Source organism: Salvelinus alpinus, chromosome 1, assembly GCF_045679555.1.
Source record: "Salvelinus alpinus chromosome 1, SLU_Salpinus.1, whole genome shotgun sequence".
Lineage (NCBI taxonomy): Eukaryota > Metazoa > Chordata > Actinopteri > Salmoniformes > Salmonidae > Salvelinus > Salvelinus alpinus.
In genome coordinates this window covers 28,998,202-29,020,743 of record NC_092086.1, presented here as the reverse complement: position 1 = coordinate 29,020,743, position 22,542 = coordinate 28,998,202, and the positions used below count along the sequence as shown (strand labels likewise).

At 45.6% G+C, this 22,542-nt stretch overlaps 1 protein-coding gene across 1 annotated transcript in view; it reads left to right on the top strand.

Annotated features, from left to right (window-relative positions):
- Positions 1 to 2,062: 2,062 nt before the first annotated feature.
- Positions 2,063 to 22,542, top strand: part of LOC139572826 (voltage-dependent calcium channel gamma-1 subunit-like) — a 40,998-nt gene continuing 20,518 nt past the window's right edge. The window contains exon 1 of the mRNA XM_071395621.1: positions 2,063 to 2,555. Within this exon, the coding sequence (XP_071251722.1) occupies positions 2,315 to 2,555 (241 nt within the window). The 5' untranslated portion in view covers positions 2,063 to 2,314. The remainder of the gene's footprint in view (positions 2,556 to 22,542) is intronic.

Here is a 22,542-nt window from a genome sequence, read left to right as displayed (position 1 = left end):
TGAACCCACACACACCCTCTGAACCCACATACTCTCTGAACCCACACACACCCTCTGAACCCACATACTCTCTGAACCCAAACACACCCTCTGAACCCACACACACCCTCTGAACCCACACACACCCTCTGAACCCACACACACCCTCTGAACCCACACACCCTCTGAACCCACACATACTCTCTGAACCCACACACACCCTCTGAACCCACATACTCTCTGAACCCAAACACACCCTCTGAACCCACACACCCTCTGAACCCACACATACTCTCTGAACCCACACACACCCTCTGAACCCACATACTCTCTGAACCCACACACACCCTCTGAACCCACACACCCTCTGAACCCACACACACCCTCTGAACCCACACATACTCTCTGAACCCACACACACCCTCTGAACCCACATACTCTCTGAACCCAAACACACCCTCTGAACCCACACACCCTCTGAACCCACACATACTCTCTGAACCCACACACACCCTCTGAACCCACATACTCTCTGAACCCAAACACACCCTCTGAACCCACACACCCTCTGAACCCACACATACTCTCTGAACCCACACACACCCTCTGAACCCACATACTCTCTGAACCCACACACACCCTCTGAACCCACACACACCCTCTGAACCCACATACTCTCTGAACCCAAACACACCCTCTGAACCCACACACCCTCTGAACCCACACATACTCTCTGAACCCACACACACCCTCTGAACCCACATACTCTCTGAACCCACACACACCCTCTGAACCCACACACCCTCTGAACCCACACACACCCTCTGAACCCACACACACCCTCTGAACCCACACACCCTCTGAACCCACACACCCTCTGAACCCACACACCCTCTGAACCCACATACTCTCTGAACCCAAACACACCCTCTGAACCCACACACCCTCTGAACCCACACACTCTCACTCTCTCAGCACCATTTTGGAGGAGAAGAAGACCAAGGTGAAGATCACGTTCTTCGTCATCCTGGTGGGCATCTCCTGCTTGCTGGCTGCCATGGTGACGGACCACTGGACTGTACTGAGCCCGCCGTTCGACAAGTTCAACACCACCTGTGAGACGGCCCACTTTGGCCTCTGGAAGCTCTGCATGTCGACCATCTTCATGGTGGAGGAAGATTTCATCACACATTCTCTCTGATTCTGTTTCATTCATTAAGTCCAAGAAAGTCCCTTTTTTCACTATTTAGTCTGAGGATTCATTCCATTTACATTCCAGTATAGTATAAATGGTGGATTTAGTAGCATCTTCAAGCAGCTATACATATAGAATACCAGACACTTAAAACACAACAACCAAAATAATGTGAAACAGCAGAGGAACAAGTGGAGACACCTGTTGCTATATACAATTACATGCACTTTCAAGGACAAACCCATTCATCTGCAGAATGGATGTACTTGAATGACAAAGGATTTATATCGCTAGACAGTAGATTAAAAACAATCATTTCATGATTCCTTCACTGTCAACTATTAAGGTGTAAAGATATATTATCTTTAGTCCTCTGTAGTCCTCTGTTAGATTTAAATAGATCCTTCCTTTTCCCGAATTTGGATTGGGTGCAGCCGTCAGGTGGGGGCCCCCGTGTCTCAGGCCCCTCAGTGATTGGTGGAGAAATAGATCAGCTCGTAATAAAGGAACTCTCCCATGAGCCCCTTAAATGGAGCCAGAGAGCAACAAGACACTTTCTGATAGGTAGAAATAATACGGGAATCTATTACAAAGAACATGTTCTAAATATTCACATTTGATTTCAAGGGTATCTAGAACAACAATATCTACAGAATGTGTGCAATATTTACTTTGGCTTAGATATTAGTCTTTTCCACCTCTGAATCTTCAATGTCGTATGAAAGCTTAAACCAGATCGAGCCCTCAACCTGTCTCGTTCGATTGTACCCCATCACAGCACCTAACCCCTGACCCCAAGTAGCTCAGACTGGTCAAAGTGGGGACGGTTTTGGTAAATATTTCACATCCTTCTTCACAGCAGTGCTGTATAGACTCGGGCTAAACACTGTAAACATGTTCCTGGGAGGGAGAGTGAGAGTAGGAATCTAGGGCACTGTTATCTGGCCTCTTTTCTTCGAGCAGAAGCAGAGATCTGTGGATGGAGAGAGCTGGAGAGAGAGAGAGGAGACGTTTCGTACTTTATTGAGGCTGCTGGAGAAGACTAATTCTTAATACTGCTTTCTAGGAGCAAGACATCCTCACAGGGACCTTTACTATAATACACAACAACACACACACACTTCATACACTCTCAGCACCATGTTGGAGGAGAAGAAGACCAAGGTGAAGATCATGTTCTTCGTCATCCTGGTGGGCATCTCCTGCATGCTGGCTGCCATGGTGACGGACCACTGGACTGTACTGAGCCCGCCGTTCGACAAGTTCAACACCACCTGTGAGACGGCCCACTTTGGCCTCTGGAAGCTCTGCATGAAGACCATCTTCATGGTGGAGGAGGACCCAGAGGGCCAGGGCTGTGGCCCCATCAGTCTGCCCGGAGGTAAGGGCTGCTTCTACCTTCTGTCTCTGTTAGGAGCAGGGAGTCTACCTTCATTTAAGGTTATGGTTAGGCATAAGGTTAGCAGTGTGGTTTAGGTTAGGGTTCAGGTTAGGGTTAGGTTTAAAATCACCCTGCAGAGCTGCCTCCAGTACATGCGTCATCCCAGTAAATGCCAACCTGCAGGTGGTGCAGTGTGATTGTTTCTAACCCTCTGTGTCAGTTAGTATAAGGCTGTGTCCCAAATGAAACCCTATTCCCTACACAGTGTACTACTTCTGACCAGACACTACATAGGGAATTAGGTGCCATTTGGGACACAGGCAGAGTTTAATAACTAGCAGAGCAGTAAATGGCTCTTTGCCCTCCTGTCTCTGTTAATGTCTGCTTGCCAGGAAGGTGGTTTTTTTTCTAACCCTGTTTCTTCTGAGGCTAAAAAAACACGGTTAACCCCTTTCTCTGTCTAGTAGTGTCTCCCCAGAGGCAAGAGGCTCTTGACCATATCTGTCTCTATTAGTGAGCTACAGTAAGGGTGAGGGGTTACATGGGCTGCAGATATTAATCTCCTGGCTTTCATTCATTGTATCATGTTGTTGCTGGTGGGGGTCCTTACCAATATGCGGCCTTCCAATTAGAATTTGGTTAAAACTTGTCAGGGATTCAGGGACTCTCCCCCTGCTTTTCTGTCTGAGTGTACAGTAGACCTGCCCCTCCACTTCCAGATCCATCTCTTCAGATGTCAGAGGGCAGAGGGTAGAGGAGAGAGAGCTGAGAGTGAGTGGTGTGAGGGTACTACCCTCTCATATACACGCACGCACGCACGCACGCACGCACGCACGCACACACACACACACACACACACACACACACACACACACACACACACACACACACACACACACACACACACACACACACACACACACACACACACACACACACACACACACACACACACACACACACACACACACACACACACACACACACACACACACACACACACACACACACACACACACATACATACAGCCCCCCAGAGTTACTGTGTCTGCGGGTGGAGCGAGAGGGTTTTCTTTGCCATGAAAAAGGAACAGAACATTTGACATACTAATTAGGATCTGGCAAAAAATACTTGAATCAGTTATAGAACCCATTGCCCTTTAGGGTTGTGAGGTCTGGGGTCTGCTCACCAACCAATAATTCACAAAATGGGACAAACACCATGCAGAATTCAGAATTCACAAAATGGGACTCTACATGCAGAATTCTGCAAAGATATCCTCTGTGTACAACGTAAAATACCAAATAGTGTATGCAGAGCAGAATTAGGCCGATACCCGCTAATTATCAAAATCCAGAAAAGAGCCGTTAAATTCGACAACCACCTAAAAGGAAGTGATTCCCAAACCTTCCATAACAAAGCCATCACCTACAGTGTAGTGAGGTGCGTACTGGCGGCAGAGAAGTCAGGCGCAGGAGAGCGAAAACTGATTTACAACTGTGTCGTTTAATATCCATAAACTACCGTCAACAGAACAATACAATAAATGGGTCAAACAAAACCCGGTAAATACCAGTATACCGTGCACAAGCACTACAACAAACAATTACCGACAAGGACATGGGGGGAAACAGAGGGTTAAATACACAACATGTAATTGATGGAATTGGAACCAGGTGTGATGGAAGACAAGACAAAACGAATGGAAAATGAAAAGTGGATCAGCGATGGTTAGAAGGTCGGTGACGTCGACCACCGATCGCCGCCCGAACAAGGAGAGGGACCGACTTCGGCGGAAGTCGTGACATACAGAGAAATTAACCTGGAGAAGAGCCCCCTAAGCAAGCTAGTTCTGAGGCTCTGTTCACAAACACAAACAGACCCCACAGAGCCCCAGGACAGCAACACAATTAGACCCAACCAAATCATAAGAAAACAAAAAGATAATTACTTGACACATTGGAAAGAATTAACAAAAAAACTGCCGTAGACAGACCTGGCTCTCAAGAGAAGACAGGCTATGTGCACACTGCTCACAAAATGAGGTGGAAACTGAGCTGCACTTTCAATCTTCCTGCCAAATGTATGACCATTTTAGAGACACATATTTCCCTCAGATCACATAGACCAACAAAGATTTTGAAAACAAATCCAATTTTTATAAACTCTTTATAAATCTATTGGGTGAAATACCACAGTGTGCCATCACAGCAGTAAGATTTGTGACCTGTTGCCACAAGAAAAGGGCGACCAGTGAAGAAGAAATTGTAAATACATCCTATATTTATGTTTATTTATAACTATTTGCACATCATTACAACACTGTATATAGACATAATATAACATTTGAAATGTTATATAAACAGTCTTTATTCTTTTGTAACTTTTGTGAGTGTAATGTTCACTGTTATTTTTTATTGTTTATTTCACTTTTGTTTATTATCTATTTCACTTGCTTTGGCAATGTTAACATATGTTTCCCATGCCTTTAAATTGAAATTGAGAGAGAGAGGTTTAACTGTGAGGGAGATACAGAGAGAGAGAGAGAGAGAAAGAGAGAGACAGAAAGAGAGAGGGAGAGAGAGAGAGAGAGAGCAAGAGAGAGGCTGGTTTTTGTGTGTGAGTGTGGACAAGACAGAGCTGCTCTTCCTCCCGGGTAAGGCCTACCCGCTCCATAACCTTTCCATCACGGTTGACAACTCCAGTGTCCCCCTCACAGAGTGCAAAGAACCTTTGCGTGACCCTGGACAACATCCTGTCGTTCTCTCCAAACATCAAAGCACTGACTTGGTATTGCAGGTTCATGCTCAACAACATCCACAGAGTATGACCCTACCTCACACAGGAAGTGGCGCAGATCCTAATCCAGGCACTTGTCATCTCCCATCTGGACTACTGCAACTCGCTGTTGGCTGGGCTCCCTGCTTGTGCCATCAAACCCCTGCAATTGATCCAGAACACCGCAACCCGCCTTGTGTTCAGCCTTCCCAAGTTCTCCCATGTCACCCCGCTCCACAGCCCATCCTACTGGCTCCAGTCGAAGCTCGCATCCACTACAGACCATGGTACTTACCTATGGAGCAGAAAGAGAAACTGTCTCTCCCTACCTTCAGGCTATGCTCAAACCGTACACCCCAACCCGAGTACTCCGTTCTGCCACCTCTGGTCTCTTGGCTCTCCCGCACCAACAGGAGGTCAGCACCCTCTCAGACCAGTCAAAGCTATTCTCCCAAATGGTGGAACCAGCTTCCCCCTGAAGCTAGGACAGCAGAGTCCCTGCCCGTCTTCCAAAAACATCTGATACCCTCCCTCTTCAAAGAGTATCTTGAATAATCCCACTGCACCCCCGTTTAGCAAATTGCCTTCCGTAAACTTACATTCAGACTCGCTAGTCGAATCGAGGTGTGTGAATTGACTCGCTAGTCCAACCGAGGTGTGTGAGTTGACTAGCTAGTCCTACCGAGGTGTGTGAATTGACTAGCTAGTCCAACCGAGGTGTGTGAATTGACTCGCTAGTCCAACCGAGGTGTGTGAATTGACTCGCTAGTCCTACCGAGGTGTGTGAATTGACTAGCTAGTCCAACCGAGGTGTGTGATTTGACTCGCTAGTCCAACCGAGGTGTGTGAATTGACACGCTAGTCCAACCGAGGTGTGTGATTTGACTCGCTAGTCCAACCGAGGTGTGTGAATTGACTCGCTACTCCAATCGAGTTGTGTGAATTGACTCGCTAGTCCAACCGAGGTGTGTGAATTGACTCGCTAGTCCAACCGAAGTGTGTGAATTGACTCGCTAGTCCTACCGAGTGTGTGAATTGACTCGCTAGTCCAACCGAGGTGTGTGAATTGACTCGCTAGTCCAACCGAGGTGTGTGAATTGACTCGCTAGTCCTATCGAGGTGTGTGAATTGACTCGCTAGTCCAACCGAGGTGTGTGAATTGACTCGCTAGTCCTATCGAGGTGTGTGAATTGACAAACAAACTGGATGTGCCCGATGCACTACATTCAGTCGTTCACACTTGGAAGACAGGCAGTGGGAACTGTCTAAATACAGCTGTGGAAGCCATGGGGATGTAGAAGACAGGCAGTGGGAACTGTCTAAATACAGCTGTGGAAGCCATGGGGATGTAGAAGACAGGCAGTGGGAACTGTCTAAATACAGCTGTGGAAGCCATGGGGATGTAGAAGACAGGCAGTGGGAACTGTCTAAATACAGCTGTGGAAGCCATGGGGATGTGGAAGACAGGCAGTGGGAACTGTCTAAATACAGCTGTGGAAGCCATGGGGATGTAGAAGACAGGCAGTGGGAACTGTCTAAATACAGCTGTGGAAGCCATGGGGATGTAGAAGACAGGCAGTGGGAACTGTCTAAATACAGCTGTGGAAGCCATGGGGATGTAGAAGACAAGCAGAAGGAACTGTCTAAATACAGCTGTGGAAGCCATGGGGATGTAGAAGACAGGCAGTGGGAACTGTCTAAATACAGCTGTGGAAGCCATGAGGATGTAGAAGACAGGCAGTGGGAACTGTCTAAATACAGCTGTGGAAGCCATGGGGATGTAGAAGACAGGCAGTGGGAACTGTCTAAATACAGCTGTGGAAGCCATGGGGATGTAGAAGACAGGCAGTGGGAACTGTCTAAATACAGCTGTGGAAGCCATGGGGATGTGGAAGACAGACAGTGGGAACTGTCTAAATACAGCTGTGGAAGCCATGGGGATGTAGAAGACAGGCAGTGGGAACTGTCTAAATACAGCTGTGGAAGCCATGGGGATGTGGAAGACAGGCAGTGGGAACTGTCTAAATACAGCTGTGGAAGCCATGGGGATGTAGAAGACAGGCAGTGGGAACTGTCTAAATACAGCTGTGGAAGCCATGGGGATGTAGGAGACAAGCAGTGGGAACTGTCTAAATACAGCTGTGGAAGCCATGGGGATGTGGAAGACAGGCAGTGGGAACTGTCTAAATACAGCTGTGGAAGCCATGGGGATGTAGAAGACAGGCAGTGGGAACTGTCTAAATACAGCTGTGGAAGCCATGGGGATGTGGAAGACAGGCAGTGGGAACTGTCTAAATACAGCTGTGGAAGCCATGGGGATGTAGAAGACAGGCAGTGGGAACTGTCTAAATACAGCTGTGGAAGCCATGGGGATGTAGAAGACAGGCAGTGGGAACTGTCTAAATACAGCTGTGGAAGCCATGGGGATGTAGAAGACAAGCAGAGGGAACTGTCTAAATACAGCTGTGGAAGCCATGGGGATGTAGAAGACAGGCAGTGGGAACTGTCTAAATACAGCTGTGGAAGCCATGGTGATGTAGAAGACAGGCAGTGGGAACTGTCTAAATACAGCTGTGGAAGCCATGGGGATGTAGAAGACAGGCAGTGGGAACTGTCTAAATACAGCTGTGGAAGCCATGGGGATGTAGAAGACAGGCAGTGGGAACTGTCTAAATACAGCTGTGGAAGCCATGGGGATGTAGAAGACAGGCAGTGGGAACTGTCTAAATACAGCTGTGGAAGCCATGGGGATGTAGAAGACAGGCAGTGGGAACTGTCTAAATATAGCTGTGGAAGACATGGGGATGTAGAAGACAGGCAGTGGGAACTGTCTAAATACAGCTGTGGAAGCCATGGGGATGTAGAAGACAGGCAGTGGGAACTGTCTAAATACAGCTGTGGAAGACATGGGGATATGTAAATAATTCAAGGTTACAGATATGGACATGAGAATACGTTTATTTTTAAGTGCAAGTATAAAGATCGCATTGGCTTTGAATAAATACAACATTGTCAGTGTTGGAAGTGACTATTCCGCTATGTTCAGGCCAGTATTCACTCAATACTGCCTTTGAATGGGTGTTCGATTACATGCCACATGGTCTTGTTCAAGGAGGAAATTCACTGGGACAATTGCTGTCATTCAATGCATTGCTGCATACCATTCAACCACAATCTGTGGTATTGTGGATCCAGTTGTGTTTGGTGGTTATAGACTTCACTACAGACAGATGTAGGATCATAATCTGACCTATATTGTCACAGCAAAAATAATCCTGCAGCACCCGGATTTGAACATTTAGTCCATACTGTTTTGATCAGTCAGGCTATTAGATTAGATTCATTTAATAGTCACATACAGATGTAATTACAGGGTACAGTGAAATTCAGGTAGCTGACTAGTGGTGGCTGTTCAGCAGCCTGATGCTCTGGGGTAGAAGCTATTGGCTAGTGTGTGTAGTTGCCGTACCAGGCTGTGATACAGCCCGAAAGTATGCTCTCGATGGTGCTCCTGTAGAACACAGCGAGCGCCCTTGGAGACAGGCCACATCTCTTCATCCTCCTGTTAGATTAGGGGTTGTTAGTGACCCAGAGGAAAGTGAGGCATAATGGGATTTATCCAGGTTTCCAGCCACACAGTCACCTGATGTTATTTGTTAGCTGCTCATTAAGACACACTGTTGGGGCTGGGGGTTGGACAGGGGTTGGGTGTGAGGCAGAATACATCAACACAGCGCAGCGCCAGCAAAGAATAGTCTGTGATTAAATTGTGTGAAAAACACAACAGGATCATACACACCTAACTGTCTACCCGTGATGGGAGTCAGGGTGACTCACCTTAATAACATGCTTTGCATTCCAAAACGATTGGAGCTGATGTGGCATGCGCTCCCGTTCATTTCCGTTCACTCCTGTTCGCCGTACACTTTTGTCATTTACCGCCGTAATTACAAGGCATTTGTCTCCCGCAACAAGATGCCTTGATGAATTTTGAAAACGACCTTCCCTATAAATGACACATGACTTCTTGACTGGTTTTAAATTGAACAAACACTTTAATGAACACCACCATCACGTCAGCCAGGAAATAACATTAGGGGCATATTGTTGGAGTGATGTATGGTTTCATGTGTGTGTGTCTTTGTCTGGATCTCTCTCTCTCTCTGTGTGTGTGTGTGTGTGTGTGTGTGTGTGTGTGTGTGTGTGTGTGTGTGTGTGTGTGTGTGTGTGTGTGTGTGTGTGTGTGTGTGTGTGTGTGTGTGTGTGTGTGTGTGTGTGTGTGTGTGTGTGTGTGTGTGTGTGTGTGTGTGTGTGTGTGTGTGTGTGTGTGTGTGTGTGTGTTGGGAGGAATGTAAGTGCCTCACAGACAGATAGACAGTAGATAGTAGACAGTTGAATTACCTGTTCATTTGGAAGGAAGGGACCAGATGGTTATTGGCTTAACTCTCAGGAGGGTAGTATTTTTGGAGTCCCTGAGCAAGGCAATTAGTTCAGGATGAGACACAGCTGGATAAATGGAGATGGGTGCAAACTGTAGTGTTTCTCAACCTCGGTGTTCTATAACTGTAGTGTTTCTCAACCCCGGTGTTCTATAACTGTAGTGTTTCTCAACCTCGGTGTTCTGGAACTGTAGTGTTTCTCAACACCGGTGTTCTATAACTGTAGTGTTTCTCAACCCCGGTGTTCCATAACTGTAGTGTTTCTCAACACCGGTGTTCTATAACTGTAGTGTTTCTCAACACCGGTGTTCTATAACTGTAGTGTTTCTCAACCCCGGTGTTCTATAACTGTAGTGTTTCTCAACCCCGGTGTTCTATAACTGTAGTGTTTCTCAACCTCTGTGTTCTATAACTGTAGTGTTTCTCAACCTCGGTGTTCTATAACTGTAGTGTTTCTCAACCTCGGTGTTCTATAACTGTAGTGTTTCTCAACCTCGGTGTTCTATAACTGTAGTGTTTCTCAACCCCGGTGTTCTATAACTGTAGTGTTTCTCAACCTCGGTGTTCTATAACTGTAGTGTTTCTCAACCTCGGTGTTCTATAACTGTAGTGTTTCTCAACCTCGGTGTTCTATAACTGTAGTGTTTCTCAACCCCGGTGTTCTATAACTGTAGTGTTTCTCAACCTCGGTGTTCTATAACTGTAGTGTTTCTCAACCTCTGTGTTCTATAACTGTAGTGTTTCTCAACCTCGGTGTTCTATAACTGTAGTGTTTCTCAACCTCTGTGTTCTATAACTGTAGTGTTTCTCAACCTCGGTGTTCTATAACTGTAGTGTTTCTCAACCCCGGTGTTCTATAACTGTAGTGTTTCTCAACCCCGGTGTTCTATAACTGTAGTGTTTCTCAACCTCTGTGTTCTATAACTGTAGTGTTTCTCAACCCCAGTGTTCTATAACTGTAGTGTTTCTCAACCCCGGTGTTCTATAACTGTAGTGTTTCTCAATCCTGGTGTTCTATAACTGTAGTGTTTCTCAACCCCGGTGTTCTGTAACTGTAGTGTTTCTCAACCCCGGTGTTCTATAACTGTAGTGTTTCTCAATCCTGGTGTTCTATAACTGTAGTGTTTCTCAACCCCGGTGTTCTGTAACTGTAGTGTTTCTCAACCCCGGTGTTCTGCAACTGTAGTGTTTCTCAACCCCGGTGTTCTGCAACTGTAGTGTTTCTCAACCTCTGTGTTCTATAACTGTAGTGTTTCTCAACCCCAGTGTTCTATAACTGTAGTGTTTCTCAACCTCTGTGTTCTATAACTGTAGTGTTTCTCAACCTCGGTGTTCTGGAACTGTAGTGTTTCTCAACCCCGGTGTTCTATAACTGTAGTGTTTCTCAACCCCGGTGTTCTATAACTGTAGTGTTTCTCAATCCTGGTTTATCTATAACTGTAGTGTTTCTCAATCCTGGTGTTCTATAACTGTAGTGTTTCTCAACCTCTGTGTTCTATAACTGTAGTGTTTCTCAACCTCGGTGTTCTATAACTGTAGTGTTTCTCAACCCCGGTGTTCTGTAACTGTAGTGTTTCTCAACCCCAGTGTTCTATAACTGTAGTGTTTCTCAATCCTGGTGTTCTATAACTGTAGTGTTTCTCAACCCCGGTGTTCTATAACTGTAGTGTTTCTCAACCTCTGTGTTCTGTAACTGTAGTGTTTCTCAACCCCAGTCTTCTATAACTGTAGTGTTTCTCAATCCTGGTGTTCTATAACTGTAGTGTTTCTCTACCCTGGTGTTCTGTAACTGTAGTGTTTCTCTACCCTGGTGTTCTGTAACTGTAGTGTTTCTCAACCCCAGTGTTCTGTAACTGTAGTGTTTCTCAACCTCTGTGTTCTATAACTGTAGTGTTTCTCAATCCTGGTGTTCTATAACTGTAGTGTTTCTCTACCCTGGTGTTCTATAACTGTAGTGTTTCTCAACCTCGGTGTTCTATAACTGTAGTGTTTCTCAACCTCGGTGTTCTATAACTGTAGTGTTTCTCAACCTCGGTGTTCTATAACTGTAGTGTTTCTCAACCCCGGTGTTCTATAACTGTAGTGTTTCTCAACCTCTGTGTTCTGTAACTGTAGTGTTTCTCAACCCCAGTCTTCTATAACTGTAGTGTTTCTCAATCCTGGTGTTCTATAACTGTAGTGTTTCTCTACCCTGGTGTTCTGTAACTGTAGTGTTTCTCTACCCTGGTGTTCTGTAACTGTAGTGTTTCTCAACCCCAGTGTTCTGTAACTGTAGTGTTTCTCAACCTCTGTGTTCTATAACTGTAGTGTTTCTCAATCCTGGTGTTCTATAACTGTAGTGTTTCTCTACCCTGGTGTTCTATAACTGTAGTGTTTCTCAACCTCGGTGTTCTATAACTGTAGTGTTTCTCAACCTCGGTGTTCTATAACTGTAGTGTTTCTCAACCTCGGTGTTCTATAACTGTAGTGTTTCTCAACCCCGGTGTTCTATAACTGTAGTGTTTCTCAACCTCGGTGTTCTATAACTGTAGTGTTTCTCAACCCCAGTGTTCTATAACTGTAGTGTAAATTTGGATGAACTAAATCCAAAAAGCCATGTTGTGGCAACTGATGTAGACAGGGTGTCATACACCCATTATTTTATATGACAGCCTGAAATGGCTTGGTAGTTAGTTATGAGTTTGGGAGATTGGGAACCTATCTAGCTGGCTAGCTAAAGCCAATTTAATTAAATTGCTAGTTATTACAGAGAAACAACTTATTTGATTTTAATTTATTCATCAAGAAGGAGTCAATAGGCTACAAAGCTTGATCAAATTCATTTAAAAACATACCTCCTGCGAATCCTGTGAATCCTGCCCATCCCCGGAAGATCAAATCTAATAGAACTGTATTGGTCACATACAAATGATTAGCAGATGTTATTGCAGCTGTAGTGAAATGCTTGTGCTTCTAGCTCCGACAGTGCAGTAATATCTAACTAGTAATATCTAACAAATTACACAACATATACCCAATACACACAAATCTAAGTAGGAATGAATTAAGACTATATACATATGGATGAGCGATGTCAGGGCGGAAATCAAACGCTGTGTGTGTCACTCAACACTCTCTCTCCTCCACTTATGATACTGTCTAAACCACAAGAGTATCTACCCTCCTGCACCACCAGAATATCTACCGTCCTGCACCACTAGAATATCTAACGTCCTGCACCACTAGAATATCTACCGTCCTGCACCACTAGAATATCTAACGTCCTGCACCACTAGAATATCTAACGTCCTGCACCTCTAGAGTATCTAACGTCCTGCACCACTAGAATATCTAACGTCCTGCACCACCAGAATATCTACCGTCCTGCACCACTAGAATATCTAACGTCCTGCACCTCTAGAGTATCTAACGTCCTGCACCACTAGAATATCTAACGTCCTGCACCACTAGAATATCTAACGTCCTGCACCACTAGAATATCTAACGTCCTGCACCTCTAGAGGATCTAACGTCCTGCACCTCTAGAATATCTAACGTCCTGCACCTCTAGAATATCTAACGTCCTGCACCTCTAGAATATCTAACGTCCTGCACCACTAGAATATCTAACGTCCTGCACCTCTAGAGGATCTAACGTCCTGCACCTCTAGAATATCTAACGTCCTGCACCTCTAGAATATCTAACGTCCTGCACCTCTAGAGGATCTAACGTCCTGCACCTCTAGAGGATCTAACGTCCTGCACCTCTAGAATATCTAACGTCCTGCACCTCTAGAGGATCTAACGTCCTGCACCTCTAGAATATCTAACGTCCTGCACCTCTAGAGTATCTAATGTCCTGCACCTCTAGAGTATCTAACGTCCTGCACCTCTAGAGTATCTAATGTCCTGCACCTCTAGAGTATCTAACGTCCTGCACCTCTAGAGTATCTAACGTCCTGCACCTCTAGAGTATCTAATGTCCTGCACCTCTAGAGTATCTAACGTCCTGCACCTCTAGAGTATCTAATGTCCTGCACCTCTAGAATATCTAACGTCCTGCACCACTAGAATATCTAACGTCCTGCACCACTAGAATATCTAACGTCCTGCACCTCTAGAGGATCTAACGTCCTGCATCTCTAGAATATCTAACGTCCTGCACCACTAGAATATCTAACGTCCTGCACCACTAGAATATCTAACGTCCTGCACCACTAGAATATCTAACGTCCTGCACCACTAGAATATCTAACGTCCTGCACCACCAGAATATCTACCGTCCTGCACCACTAGAATATCTACCGTCCTGCACCACTAGAAAATCTAATGTCCTGCACCTCTAGAGGATCTAACGTCCTGCACCTCTAGAATATCTAACGTCCTGCACCACTAGAATATCTAACGTCCTGCACCACTAGAATATCTAACGTCCTGCACCTCTAGAATATCTAACGTCCTGCACCTCTAGAATATCTAACGTCCTGCACCTCTAGAATATCTAACGTCCTGCACCTCTAGAGTATCTAACGTCCTGCACCACTAGAATATCTAACGTCCTGCACCACTAGAATATCTAACGTCCTGCACCTCTAGAGGATCTAACGTCCTGCACCTCTAGAATATCTAACGTCCTGCACCACTAGAATATCTAACGTCCTGCACCACTAGAATATCTAACGTCCTGCACCTCTAGAGGATCTAACGTCCTGCACCTCTAGAATATCTAACGTCCTGCACCACTAGAATATCTAACGTCCTGCACCACTAGAATATCTAACGTCCTGCACCACTAGAATATCTAACGTCCTGCACCACTAGAATATCTAACGTCCTGCACCACCAGAATATCTACCGTCCTGCACCACTAGAATATCTACCGTCCTGCACCACTAGAAAATCTAACGTCCTGCACCACTAGAATATCTAACGTCCTGCACCTCTAGAATATCTACCGTCCTGCACCACTAGAAAATCTAACGTCCTGCACCACTAGAATATCTAACGTCCTGCACCTCTAGAATATCTAACGTCCTGCACCACTAGAGTATCTAACGTCCTGCACCACTAGAATATCTAACGTCCTGCACCACTAGAAAATCTAACGTCCTGCACCACTAGAATATCTAACGTCCTGCACCACTAGAAAATCTAACGTCCTGCACCACTAGAATATCTAACGTCCTGCACCTCTAGAATATCTAACGTCCTGCACCACTAGAGTATCTAACGTCCTGCACCACTAGAATATCTAACGTCCTGCACCACTAGAGTATCTAACGTCCTGCACCACTAGAAAATCTAACGTCCTGCACCACTAGAATATCTAACGTCCTGCACCTCTAGAATATCTAACGTCCTGCACCACTAGAGTATCTAACGTCCTGCACCACTAGAGTATCTAACGTCCTGCACCACTAGAGTATCTAACGTCCTGCACCTCTAGAGTATCTAACGTCCTGCACCACTAGAATATCTAACGTCCTGCACCACTAGAAAATCTAACGTCCTGCACCACTAGAATATCTAACGTCCTGCACCTCTAGAATATCTAACGTCCTGCACCACTAGAGTATCTAACGTCCTGCACCACTAGAATATCTAACGTCCTGCACCTCTAGAATATCTAACGTCCTGCACCACTAGAATATCTAACGTCCTGCACCTCTAGAATATCTAACGTCCTGCACCACTAGAATATCTAACGTCCTGCACCACTAGAATATCTAACGTCCTGCACCACTAGAATATCTAACGTCCTGCACCACTAGAATATCTAACGTCCTGCACCTCTAGAATATCTAACGTCCTGCACCACTAGAATATCTAACGTCCTGCACCACTAGAGTATCTAATGTCCTGCACCACTAGAATATCTAACCTCCTGCACCACTAGAATATCTACCGTCCTGCACCACTAGAGTATCTAATGTCCTGCACCACTAGAGTATCTAATGTCCTGCACCACTAGAGTATCTAACGTCCTGCACCACTAGAGTATCTAACGTCCTGCACCACTAGAGTATCTAACGTCCTGCACCTCTAGAGTATCTAACGTCCTGCACCTCTAGAGTATCTAATGTCCTGCACCACTAGAGTATCTAATGTCCTGCACCACTAGAGTATCTAACGTCCTGCACCTCTAGAGTATCTAATGTCCTGCACCACTAGAGTATCTAATGTCCTGCACCACTAGAGTATCTAATGTCCTGCACCACTAGAGTATCTAACGTCCTGCACCACTAGAGTATCTAATGTCCTGCACCACTAGAGTATCTAATGTCCTGCACCACTAGAGTATCTAACGTCCTGCACCACTAGAGTATCTAACGTCCTGCACCACTAGAGTATCTAATGTCCTGCACCACTAGAGTATCTAATGTCCTGCACCACTAGAGTATCTAACGTCCTGCACCACTAGAATATCTAATGTCCTGCACCACTAGAATATCTAACGTCCTGCACCACTAGAGTATCTAATGTCCTGCACCACTAGAATATCTAACGTCCTGCACCACTAGAATATCTAACGTCCTGCACCACTAGAATATCTAACGTCCTGCACCACTAGAATATCTAACGTCCTGCACCACTAGAATATCTAACGTCCTGCACCACTAGAATATCTAACGTCCTGCACCACTAGAATATCTAACGTCCTGCACCACTAGAATATCTAACGTCCTGCACCACTAGAATATCTAACGTGCTGCACCACTAGAATATCTAACGTCCTGCACCACTAGAATATCTAACGTGCTGCACCACTAGAATATCTAACATCCTGCACCACTAGAGTATCTAACGTCCTGCACCACTAGAGTATCTAACGTCCTGCACCTCTAGAATATCTAACGTCCTGCACCACTAGAATATCTAACGTCCTGCACCACTAGAGTATCTAACGTCCTGCACCACTAGAATATCTAACGTCCTGCACCACTAGAATATCTAACGTCCTGCACCACTAGAATATCTAACGTCCTGCACCACTAGAATATCTAACGTCCTGCACCACTAGAATATCTTACGTCCTGCACCACTAGAATATCTAACGTCCTGCACCACTAGAATATCTAACGTCCTGCACCACTAGAATATCTAACGTCCTGCACCACTAGAGTATCTAACGTCCTGCACCACTAGAGTATCTAACGTCCTGCACCACTAGAATATCTAACGTCCTGCACCTCTAGAATATCCAACGTCCTGCACCACTAGAATATCTAACGTCCTGCACCACTAGAGTATCTAACGTCCTGCACCACTAGAATATCTAACGTCCTGCACCACTAGAGTATCTAACGTCCTGCACCACTAGAGTATCTAACGTCCTGCACCACTAGAATATCTAACGTCCTGCACCACTAGAGTATCTAACGTCCTGCACCACTAGAGTATCTAACGTCCTGCACCACTAGAGTATCTAACGTCCTGCACCACTAGAATATCTAACGTCCTGCACCACTAGAGTATCTAACGTCCTGCACCACTAGAGTATCTAACGTCCTGCACCACTAGAATATCTAACGTCCTGCACCACTAGAATATCTAACGTCCTGCACCACTAGAGTATCTAACGTCCTGCACCACTAGAATATCTAACGTCCTGCACCACTAGAATATCTAACGTCCTGCACCACTAGAATATCTAACGTCCTGCACCACTAGAATATCTAACGTCCTGCACCACTAGAATATCTAACGTCCTGCACCACTAGAATATCTAACGTCCTGCACCACTAGAGTATCTAACGTCCTGCACCACTAGAATATCTAACGTCCTGCACCACTAGAGTATCTAACGTCCTGCACCACTAGAATATCTAACGTCCTGCACCACTAGAATATCTAACGTCCTGCACCACTAGAATATCTAACGTCCTTCACCACTAGAGTATCTAACGTCCTGCACCACTAGAATATCTAACGTCCTGCACCACTAGAATATCTAACGTCCTGCACCACTAGAATATCTAACGTCCTGCACCTCTAGAATATCTAACGTCCTGCACCACTAGAATATCTAACGTCCTGCACCACTAGAGTATCTAACGTCCTGCACCACTAGAATATCTAACGTCCTGCACCACTAGAGTATCTAACGTCCTGCACCACTAGAATATCTAATGTCCTGCACCACTAGAGTATCTAACGTCCTGCACCACTAGAATATCTAACGTCCTGCACCACTAGAATATCTAACGTCCTGCACCACTAGAATATCTAACGTCCTGCACCTCTAGAATATCTAACGTCCTGCACCACTAGAATATCTAACGTCCTGCACCACTAGAGTATCTAACGTCCTGCACCACTAGAATATCTAACGTCCTGCACCACTAGAGTATCTAACGTCCTGCACCACTAGAATATCTAAAGTCCTGCACCACTAGAATATCTAACGTCCTGCACCTCTAGAATATCTAACGTCCTGCACCACTAGAATATCTAACGTCCTGCACCACTAGAGTATCTAACGTCCTGCACAACTAGAATATCTAACATCCTGCACCACTAGAGTATCTAACGTCCTGCACCACTAGAATATCTAACGTCCTGCACCTCTAGAATATCCAACGTCCTGCACCACAAGAGTATCTAACGTCCTGCACCACTAGAATATCTAACGTCCTGCACCACTAGAATATCTAACGTCCTGCACCACTAGAATATCTAACGTCCTGCACCACTAGAATATCTAACGTCCTGCACCACTAGAATATCTAACGTCCTGCACCACTAGAATATCTAACGTCCTGCACCACCAGAGTATCTAACGTCCTGCACCACTAGAATATCTAACGTCCTGCACCACAAGAGTATCTAACGTCCTGCACCACTAGAATATCTAACGTCCTGCACCACTAGAATATCTAACGTCCTGCACCACTAGAATATCTAACGTCCTGCACCACTAGAATATCTAACGTCCTGCACCACTAGAATATCTAACGTCCTGCACCACTAGAATATCTAATGTCCTGCACCACTAGAGTATCTAACGTCCTGCACCACTAGAATATCTAACATCCTGCACCACTAGAATATCTAACGTCCTGCACCTCTAGAATATCCAACGTCCTGCACCACAAGAGTATCTAACGTCCTGCACCACTAGAATATCTAACGTCCTGCACCACTAGAATATCTAACGTCCTGCACCACTAGAATATCTAACGTCCTGCACCACCAGAGTATCTAATGTCCTGCACCACTAGAATATCTAACGTCCTGCACCACTAGAATATCTAACGTCCTGCACCACTAGAATATCTAACGTCCTGCACCACAAGAGTATCTAACGTCCTGCACCACTAGAATATCTAACGTCCTGCACCACAAGAGTATCTAACGTCCTGCACCTCTAGAATATCTAACGTCCTGCACCACAAGAGTATCTAACTTCCTGCACCACTAGAATATCTAACGTCCTGCACCACTAGAATATCTAACGTCCTGCACCACTAGAGTATCTAACGTCCTGCACCACTAGAATATCTAACGTCCTGCACCTCTAGAATATCCAACGTCCTGCACCACAAGAGTATCTAACGTCCTGCACCACTAGAATATCTAACGTCCTGCACCACTAGAATATCTAACGTCCTGCACCACTAGAATATCTAACGTCCTGCACCACTAGAATATCTAACGTCCTGCACCACTAGAATATCTAACGTCCTGCACCACTAGAATATCTAACGTCCTGCACCACTAGAATATCTAACGTCCTGCACCACTAGAATATCTAACATCCTGCACCACTAGAGTATCTAACGTCCTGCACCACTAGAATATCTAACGTCCTGCACCTCTAGAATATCCAACGTCCTGCACCACAAGAGTATCTAACGTCCTGCACCACTAGAATATCTAACGTCCTGCACCACTAGAATATCTAACGTCCTGCACCACTAGAATATCTAACGTCCTGCACCACTAGAATATCTAACGTCCTGCACCTCTAGAATATCCAACGTCCTGCACCACAAGAGTATCTAACATCCTGCACCACTAGAGTATCTAACGTCCTGCACCGCAAGAGTATCTAACGTCCTGCACCACTAGAATATCTAACGTCCTGCACCACTAGAATATCTAACGTCCTGCACCACTAGAATATCTAACGTCCTGCACCACTAGAATATCTAACGTCCTGCACCTCTAGAATATCCAACGTCCTGCACCACAAGAGTATCTAACGTCCTGCACCACAAGAGTATCTAACGTCCTGCACCTCTAGAATATCCAATGTCCTGCACCACTAGAATATCTAACGTCCTGCACCTCTAGAGTATCTAACGTCCTGCACCACTAGAATATCTAACGTCCTGCACCACTAGAATATCTAACGTCCTGCACCACTAGAATATCTAACGTCCTGCACCACTAGAATATCTAACGTCCTGCACCACTAGAATATCTAACGTCCTGCACCACTAGAATATCTAACGTCCTGCACCACTAGAATATCTAACGTCCTGCACCTCTAGAATATCTAACGTCCTGCACCTCTAGAGGATCTAACGTCCTGCACCACTAGAATATCTAACGTGCTGCACCACTAGAATATCTAACGTCCTGCACCACTAGAATATCTAACGTCCTGCACCACTAGAATATCTAACGTCCTGCACCACTAGAATATCTAACGTGCTGCACCTCTAGAGTATCTAACGTCCTGCACCACTAGAATATCTAACGTCCTGCACCACTAGAGTATCTAACGTCCTGCACCTCTAGAGTATCTAACGTCCTGCACCACTAGAGTATCTAACGTCCTGCACCACTAGAATATCTAACATCCTGCACCACTAGAATATCTAACGTCCTGCACCACTAGAATATCTAACGTCCTGCACCTCTAGAGTATCTAACGTCCTGCACCACTAGAATATCTAACGTCCTGCACCACTAGAGTATCTAACGTCCTGCACCACTAGAATATCTAACGTCCTGCACCACTAGAGTATCTAACGTCCTGCACCACTAGAATATCTAACGTCCTGCACCACTAGAGTATCTAACGTCCTGCACCACTAGAGTATCTAACGTCCTGCACCACTAGAGTATCTAACGTCCTGCACCTCTAGAGTATCTAACGTCCTGCACCTCTAGAATATCTAACGTCCTGCACCACTAGAGTATCTAACGTCCTGCACCACTAGAGTATCTAACGTCCTGCACCACTAGAGTATCTAACGTCCTGCACCACTAGAATATCTAACGTCCTGCACCTCTAGAATATCTAACGTCCTGCACCACTAGAGTATCTAACGTCCTGCACCACTAGAATATCTAACGTCCTGCACCACTAGAATATCTAACGTCCTGCACCACTACAGTATCTAACGTCCTGCACCTCTAGAGTATCTAACGTCCTGCACCACTAGAGTATCTAACGTCCTGCACCACTAGAATATCTAACGTCCTGCACCACTAGAATATCTAACGTCCTGCACCACTACAGTATCTAACGTCCTGCACCTCTAGAGTATCTATTGTCCTGCACCACTAGAATATCTAACGTGCTGCACCACTAGAGTATCTAACGTCCTGCACCACCAGAGTATCTATAGTCCTGCACCACTGGAGTATCTAACGTCCTGCACCACCAGAGTATCTAACATGCTGCACCACTAGAGTATCTAATGTCCTGCACCACTAGAAAATCTACCCTCCTGCACCACCAGAGTATCTAACGTCCTGCACCACCAGAGGATCTAACGTCCTGCACCACTAGAGTATCTTACGTCCTGCACCACTATAGTATCTAACGTGCTGCACCTCTAGAGTATCTAACGTCCTGCACCACTAGAATATCTAACGTCCTGCACCTCTAGAATATCTAACGTCCTGCACCACTAGAGTATCTAACGTCCTGCACCACTAGAATATCTAACGTCCTGCACCACTAGAATATCTAACGTCCTGCACCACTACAGTATCTAACGTCCTGCACCTCTAGAGTATCTAACGTCCTGCACCACTAGAGTATCTAACGTCCTGCACCACTAGAATATCTAACGTCCTGCACCACTAGAATATCTAACGTCCTGCACCACTACAGTATCTAACGTCCTGCACCTCTAGAGTATCTATTGTCCTGCACCACTAGAATATCTAACGTGCTGCACCACTAGAGTATCTAACGTCCTGCACCACCAGAGTATCTATAGTCCTGCACCACTGGAGTATCTAACGTCCTGCACCACCAGAGTATCTAACATGCTGCACCACTAGAGTATCTAATGTCCTGCACCACTAGAAAATCTACCCTCCTGCACCACCAGAGTATCTAACGTCCTGCACCACCAGAGGATCTAACGTCCTGCACCACTAGAGTATCTTACGTCCTGCACCACTATAGTATCTAACGTGCTGCACCTCTAGAGTATCTAGCGTCCTGCACCTCTAGAGTATCTAACGTGCTGCACCTCTAGAATATCTAACGTCCTGCACCACTAGAATATCTAACGTCCTGCACCACTAGAATATCTAACGTCCTGCACCACTAGAATATCTAACGTCCTGCACCACTAGAGTATCTAACGTCCTGCACCACTAGAGTATCTAACGTCCTGCACCACTAGAAAATCTACCCTCCTGCACCACCAGAGTATCTAACGTCCTGCACCACCAGAGGATCTAACGTCCTGCACCACTAGAGTATCTTACGTCCTGCACCACTAGAGTATCTTACGTCCTGCACCTCTAGAGTATCTAACGTGCTGCACCTCTAGAGTATCTAACGTCCTGCACCACTAGAGTATCTAACGTGCTGCAC